This window comes from Oncorhynchus masou, chromosome 18, assembly GCF_036934945.1.
Source record: "Oncorhynchus masou masou isolate Uvic2021 chromosome 18, UVic_Omas_1.1, whole genome shotgun sequence".
Taxonomy (NCBI): domain Eukaryota; kingdom Metazoa; phylum Chordata; class Actinopteri; order Salmoniformes; family Salmonidae; genus Oncorhynchus; species Oncorhynchus masou.
Genome location: NC_088229.1, coordinates 25,829,203 through 25,837,243, shown reverse-complemented (window position 1 = coordinate 25,837,243; position 8,041 = coordinate 25,829,203). Strand labels below are relative to the sequence as shown.

The window sequence follows — 8,041 nt, the reverse complement described above, 5'->3', positions numbered from 1 at the left end:
GATCCCGAAGAAGTTCTTAGTTATGAACAAGCCTGTTTACAAAAGTCACACTCTGTTAGTCCCAAGTGCAACAGCAAGAGACTATTCACGGACATTAAATGGAATGGATATGAAATGAATATGAATGGATATGAAAAGAACGTGCTTCACAGTGTCGTACTGTGCTTCCTGAGATGCATCCGTGGGTGTTAAGCGTACGTGTTCACATTTAAAAGGAGGCTTTCAGCAGGCTGAATGGAACACATCTGCAGCGATAGCTCCTGTGGTAATTGGTTGAGACATGGGATCAACAGAAGACACATTTGAATGCAGAGGATGTCATTTTCTAACCTGGTGCCTTAAAACTCATCTCTCAAGGCATTCAGGCAGCGGTTACCGTGGCAACTTCTACGTGACCGCATCACGTCATCTTTTATTTAGATTGCCCGCCAGCAGCTTCATAAAATGCTACATTTCTATGTGTTGAGACCAATTAGGTGGTCTCTCAGTACTGTAAAGCTGCTTTTTTGGAATTACTCTATAGCTAAAAAACACTACTCTTAGAATTCCTTCAAGTTTTTCTCAGGAAAATAGTTCCAAAGCAGCGTTCAAAGTCAGAATGTGTCACCTGAATATTCATTGCATGATCAGCTGAGATTGAGATAGTAGATGGAGTTCAAATGATACAACATCATAGAGTATGCAGCAGCTGTTCTTCCTGTCTTTGTTGATTGAGGGTGTGTGCGCTTGTGTGAGCTGTGTTTCCATGCTCATGGGGGGTCATGAAATTGTTGCAACCCCTATGACTAGCTTGTTTAACCTCTCTTTCCTATCGTCTGAGATCCCCAAAGATTGGAAAGCTGCCGCGGTCATCCCCCTCTTCAAAGGGGGAGACACTCTAGACCCAAACTGCTACAGACCAATATCTATCCTACCCTGCCTTTCTAAGGTCTTCGAAATCCAAGTTAACGAACAGATCACCGACCATTTCGAATCCCACCGTACCTTCTCCGCTAAGCAATCTGGTTTCCGAGCTGGTCATGGGTGCACCTCAGCCACGCTCAAGGTCCTAAACGACATCATAACTGCCATCAATAAGAGACAATACTGTGCAGCTGTATTCATCGACCTGGCCAAGGCTTTCCACTCTGTCAATCACCACATTCTTATTGGCAGACTCAACAACCTTGGTTTCTCAAATGACTGCCTCGCCTGGTTCACCAACTACTTCTCTGACAGTGTGTCAAATCGGAGGGCCTGTTGTTTGGACCTCTGGCAGTCTCTATGGGGGTGCCACAGGGTTCAATCCTCGGATCGACTCTTTTCTTTGTATACATCAATGATGTCGCTCTTGCTGCTGGTGATTCTCTGATCCACCTCTACACATACGACACCATTCTGTAGCCCTTCTTTGGACACTGTGTTCACTAACCTTCAGATGAGCTTCAATACCATACAACTCTCCTTCCGTGGCCTCCAACTGCTCTTGAATGCAAGTAAAACTAAATGCATGCTCTTCAAACGATTGCTGCCCACACCTACCCACCCGTCCAGCATCACTACTCTGGACGGTTCTGACTTAGAATATGTTGGTGTTTGTGTCACACTGCTTTGCTTTATCTTGGCCAGGTCGCAGTTGTAAATGAGAACTTGTTCTCAACTAGCCTACCTGGTTAAATAAAGGTGGAATAAATACATTAAAAATGAAGGATGGTGTTCCTTACTTACACCACTTGACATGTGATGCCTCCTGCAGATTGAAAAAAGCAATAAAGCAGATATCTGACCGTCCGAACCTACACACTGCTGTAATTATTCTCCTCTTTACACACAGAGCAGGCAGAAGAAGAGGTAATAAGTGAACTGTGTAGCCTGGTATTTGAGGATAAATGTCAGCTGGGTGTGCCTAGCCTCTGTGGACTCCTCCTCCCGGCAGCCCCAGTGATATGACTGGATAAGGCAGTGCTCCTCTAATAACACAGCCCGGGGCAGCCCACCACCTCCCACATTGTTTGCCCAAAGGGTTATCATTCTCAAAATGTCAGGCACATGTGGGGGTGTCCAAGACAATAGTACTACTGTTGTCACAAGGTTATTATGGTGGCCTGTGAGTCCGCTTTACCCTGTCACTCCTCACAGCACTCTGATTGAGAACCTTATGAAAGGCAGCGCTTCTCATAACAGACGCATGGCAGAAAGATTGAGGCTCCCTCGTCCTGTTCTGCGTCTGTTATACACCCATCCACCCCTTCATGTCAGGCTACAAATTCTGTCACCACGGCTTGACGTGAAACCCCCCCTGCTCTGAGATCAATCACAGCCTCCTCTCCTAGGAGTACAGACAGTATTGCTGTCAGAAGTATGACTTTTAGCAGTGCTTTAATGAATTGGACCAATAGGAAACACCACTTGATCTTTGTGATGACAGCCAAATGGGGATGGGTGCTTCTGTGGTTGAGGCACTTTCCAGTTGTTTAAACCACTGGTGAGGTGTAACACTGCTTCTTCTTGACCACGTCTCATCTCTGTCATACCAAACTGCCTTGATGTTTTCCCCTTTGAATAGAGAGGAGAGCGTCTCTGGTGGGCTGGATAACATGCTCTCAGGCAGCTCAAACACCTGTATGAGCTGGTCTTTCCAACAGACACCAGGGTTATCATCTACTACCCACCCTCACTCTCCTGTTGCCATGGCAACCCCAGAAACACATCTATCACAGGATTACATATTTTCTCTATGAATAAAACGGCAAGAAACGGAATAAGAATAAATGTCAAGAAAGAGAATGAGAATAAATGCCAAGAGAAGGAGAATAAACGTCAAGAAACAGAACGAGAATAAACGCCAAGAAACAGAACGAGAATAAACGCCAAGAAGCAGAACGAGAATAAATGTCAAGAGAAAAGAGAATGAATGACCAAGAAGAAATGTGTTGCTTTCTACGTACATTCTGAGTTTTACAAAGAAACAGAAGAAAGTGGTTCAATATAGCCACTTACAAGTACTATACAGGCACAGCTATAGCCAAACCAAGAACCAGACAGACATCAGCATAGGGATATGGTTTAATTGATGAAATAATGGAATGGATATGATAGAAACCTGATAAATGGTCAGGAAGTCCTGAGTATACTGTTAAAAAATACAAAATAAAATACAACTTAAAACCAGTCAGTCCTCTTTCAAATATCTATTTTACCCTGTAAAATGTACAGTAGCATCTACGTAGTGCAACTTCAAAATTAAGATAAAATGATTAAAACAATGTATAAAAAGTATTATGCTAACACCAAAGCAGCTCTTTGCCCCTAATTATGAATCAGCAAGACATTTGGAAGTGCCAGTCTTGTGCTGCAGTAAAACTGTTCATGGACATGAGTTATATTCTGCCTTTTCCACTGCTCTTCATCCATGGTTTACCAGCAGGTTCTGAAAACAAGCAGAGGACAATGTCAAATCACCAATACTTCAGATCAATACACAGCCCAACACACACGTCTTCAAACTCACTTCAGCTCAATTGTTAGCAAAATGTCTCCCTAGCCCCGACCTCCTTCTGTCTTGTAAGGCGAGCACCGTGATTTCCACTCCTCTGTCAAACCTGTCCATTAGATAATAACATCTGCCCCGCCCCCTGACCTTAGTGTTGTGACGCTAAGGTCAGGGGAGTGAATAGTATGTGTGACTAGGGGGAGGAGTCTCTCTTCTAAATCAGCACCCACCAAAAGTCAGCCCGAATGATGTCTATGGTCAGGTCAGGTAATTGTAGTGATTCTCTCGGTGGGGCGGAACCACTGGCACTTTCATAGAGAGTACTCATAGATTACTGTTGGAGAAGACCTCGCCATCTCTGACAACAACAAAGAAGCATACTGTACAGCCACAGTTTGTCCATTCATTCAGAGAAAGAAGCAAAGATGGAAAGAAATTGGAAAAAAATCATTAGCTTGTCAGTGATGGCCTTAGTCTTTAAAAACGTTTCTAGAATGTACCCACTGGGCAAAAACGGGTTAAATTAAATCAATGTTGTTTCCAAAACATTTAAAATATTAATCTATGTGAATCCAATGACATGTTGGCATTTTGGTTGATTTCACATGGAATTCACATTAGTTGACACCTCAACCAAATGTGAAACAAAACTAAACGTTGAACAGAAGTCTGTGCCCAGTGGTTACTGTAGGCTCTGACAGCATCATAACTAGATTTGGTGCAGAAATTGGTTCCAGGTGATTCATAGAGCACTTCCTGCGTCCTCATGTATTCATTTGGCCGGAGCTCTGAAAGCATCCAGACACTCAACAGACCGACAGGGCCAAGCATGAAGAGCAAAGTGCTGCTGCAGAGGGGGCAGGAATAACAGCATGTTACAGAGGTTCATCTGGAACAACGCTCAGAACCTTGGCAGGCCAGGCAGGAACCAGGCAGGATCCAGAATGGGATATTGACCTGCAGCGTGAGGTTAGGACACACTGAGAAGCCTGCCGAGACACACAGCCAATCAGAGAGCAGCAGAATCAATACGTCTTACGTCATGACCAAGACCACAACACATCCCATCAGAGCACAGTGTGAGGGACGTGGCTGCTCGCCACAAACCAACGCCTCCACCTGCAGGGAAAGTATATGTGTGTGTGTCAGGGAGAGACTTGCAGAGCTTGCCAATTAAGTTCCCACAGTGTGAATACATGCTCTGCAAGTGCGCACTTGTTTCACTTTATCTGGGGGGGATATCTATTGACTAACTCGAACCCCAGTCAGAGTCAACACAATACAGTTAAACACACTTACAGACAAACAGACACATACACACACCTTTAAAAATGTAATAGGTTCCCCTATAGCCCTCGTGGGGGCTATTGTAGTGTTTGAGCTGTTGTAGGGTCAGTCTTGATTAGCTAAGAGGTTTTCCTCAGCAGGAAGCTCTGACCACTGGGGTCAGACAGCAGCATGTTGACCGCTGACCTCTAAATAATCACCACAGTGATGAGAGGAAGAGAACACACAGTGGCAAGAAAAGTATGTGAACCCTTTGGAGATTCCTGGATTTCTGCATAAATTGGTCATAAAATGTTGTTATCTGATCTTCATCTAGGTCACAACAAGAGACAAACACAGTCTGCTTAAACTAATAACACAAACAATTATACGTTTTCATCTCTTTTTTGAACACACCGTGTAAACATTCACAGTGCAGGGTGGGAAAAGTATGTGAACTCTTGGATTTAATAACTGGTTGACCCTCCTTTTGCAGCAATAACCTCAACCAAATTTTCTGTAGTTGCGGATCAGACCTGCACAACGGTCAGAACTAATTTTGGATCATTCCTCTTCACAAAACTTCAAGTTTCAGTTCAGCAATATTCTTGGGATGTCTGGTGTGAACGGCTCTCTTGAGGTCATGCTACAGCATCTCAATCGGGTTGAGGTCAGGACTCTGACTGGACCACTCCAGAAGGCATATTTTCTTCTGTTGAGGCCGTTCTGTTGTTGAGCTTCAATTGGCGGACAGATAGCCTAACATTGTCCTGCAAAATGTCTTGATAAACTTGGGAATTCATTTTTCTCTCTATGATAGCAAACTGTCCAGGCCTTGAGGCAGCAAAGCAGCCCAAAACCATGATGTCCCTACACCATAATTTACAGTCAGGATGAGGTTTTTATGTTGGTGTGCTGTGCCTTTTTTCCCTCCACACATAGTGTTGTGTTCCTTCAAAACAACTCTACTGTAGTTTCATCTGTTCACTTTTGCAAACTTCAGACGTGCAGCAATGTTTTTTTTTGGACTGCAGTGGCTTCTTCCATGGTGTCCTATGAACACCATTCTCGTTTAGTGTTTCATGTATCATAGACTCATCAACAGAGATGTTAGCATGTTCCAGAGATTTCTGTAAGTCTTTAGTTGTCACTCTAGGATTCTTCTTAACCTCATTGAGCATACTGTGCTCTTGCAGTCATCTTCGCAGGACGGCCACTGCTAGGGAGAGTAGCAACAGCGCTGAACTTTCTTAAGCACACTATGTTTGTCTATTGTTGTGATTTGGATCAAATTTGATTACCAATTGATGCAGGAATCCAGGTAATTCCAAAGGGTTCACATACTTTTTCTTGCCACTGTACATGCGAACTATGACCTCTGTGACTGTGTCTGGGAGTGATGTTAAATCGGTGTGATGCTGTTCTGTGTCCTAGAGTCAGAACCGAGCGATTTCCCCTTGGATAGGCCAGCTGCAAAGTCTAAATTGTCTATATTGCAAAAGTTTATGAAAACAAAAATGTGTTTTTTGGTCTTAATTTATGGTTAGGGTTAGGCATTAAGGTTTGCAGTATGGTTAAGGTTAGGGTTAAAGTTAGGTTTAAAATCAGATTGTATGACTTTGTGGCTGTGCCAGCTAGTGACCACTCTGCAGAGCTGCCTCCAGAACACGATTCATGCCAAAAGGCTAACCTGCGTGTCCAGACAGAGACATCTAACCAGCTGAAGGTAGAGAGTGAAAAGGAGTGTCTGTACATTATTGATGATTAGACTCTACTTTTCTTTCATCTTTATCAATTAAAAATAAAAAATTATTTTGTAACTTCCAGAATTTATGGAAAGTGAATTTATGCTGTATGTCACCGATACACAGTCAGTTTAGAAAGCAGTCCATTTTTACAGCCAGGAACATATCTCAACCATCTGGTGACAACATTCCATCTGAGAGGAAAGTTATACTAGCCTGATTCCTCCATGGCAGGGGCAATGGCATTTATTTTCTGCTCAGATAGTTTTGGGGCATAAAGGAAAGGAACCGAGCACTCGTCCTTTCTCCATGGCAAAGGCTTAGCTCAATTGGAAATTCATCTTATCTGATGACTGGCAGGCAATTGGAATTCCTGGGCGATAACCTCCACTCCGCCACAGAGACAGGCAGGCAAGGACATTTTTTTCCCAGAGATGTGATGCAAGTGCCTGTTTTTCCACTAAAAGCTTTCCTGTGTGGAGAGATAGCTGCTCCTAGCCCCTGATGTATTATTGACTATTTTAGATGTATTATTTCTGATGATTGTATTGACGAGGAGAGGGATCAATTGCTTTGAAGTTGCACATGAAAGTGAGCACATCAACCCAGCCTTGGGTGGGGAAGTCAGGATGCCACAAAAAACAACCAACACGTTTATTTTACGAAAACATTTTAGAAAAGGGGAGACATTATTTTAAGGTAACCCCCCCCCCCCCCCCCAGACGGCCAGGCAGGCTGTACATTTATCTCAGCTGGGGGCCTTACACAGCCTTTCACCCACGGGGATAAAGCAGGGTCCAACCCCAGGCACAGGCGTTCTGTGAAATGCGCTACAGAAAAGCCAAAGTGTGCCGATTGTTCAGCGTTTGAGGTGGCTTTCAACTCCACAATACGTGGGACCTGGACCTGTGTTATGATCTGATCTATCACACAGAGAGACAGAGAGAAACAGAGAAAGAGAGAGGCTGGTAGCACAAGAGGAGAGGCTCTGTGGAAAGGTCAGCCAGCAACCCCTGGAGCCCATTGTGTCCATCCCTTCACTGATGGATGTTTGAAAGCTTTGTGTTGACGGTGCCGCCTGGGACCCAACGCTAATGAAAGCCCAAAATGGCAGCTTTGGATTCATCTTGATGTGCTGTTCGATAGCACTCAGTGAAACAACAAAAGAGATGGAGGATAGAAAAGGGAAAGAGAGAGGGGAAGGGGTAGAGCAAGACAATGTTTAACGCATCACTGTTAATGCTAGACCACTTTGCCGTTCCGTGGTAGAAACTACTCCAGAGGTGAGATAGAGCTTTATCAATCGTCAATGTAACCTGGAAGGCATTCGGAAAGTATTCAGAACCTTGACATTTTACATATTTTGTTACGTTACAGCCTTATTCAAAAATTGATTAAATTGTTTTTGTTCCACATTAATCTACACACAACAACAAAGCAAAACATTGTTTGTACTGCCCCTGAACAAGGCAGTTAACCCACTGTTCCCCGGAAGGCTGTCATTGTAAATAAGAATTTGTTCTTAACTGACTTGCCTAGTTAAATAAAGGTTACAAAA

General features: G+C 43.7%; 1 protein-coding gene across 2 annotated transcripts in view; it reads right to left on the bottom strand.

The window, feature by feature from the left end:
• Positions 1 to 3,027: 3,027 nt before the first annotated feature.
• The window catches only part of chchd6a (coiled-coil-helix-coiled-coil-helix domain containing 6a), a 72,213-nt gene continuing 67,199 nt past the window's right edge, over positions 3,028 to 8,041 (bottom strand). For both annotated transcript variants that reach the window (XM_064922738.1, XM_064922739.1), the window contains one exon: positions 3,028 to 3,409. In XM_064922738.1, coding sequence (XP_064778810.1) covers positions 3,386 to 3,409 — 24 coding nt within the window. In that variant the 3' untranslated portion in view covers positions 3,028 to 3,385. The remainder of the gene's footprint in view (positions 3,410 to 8,041) is intronic.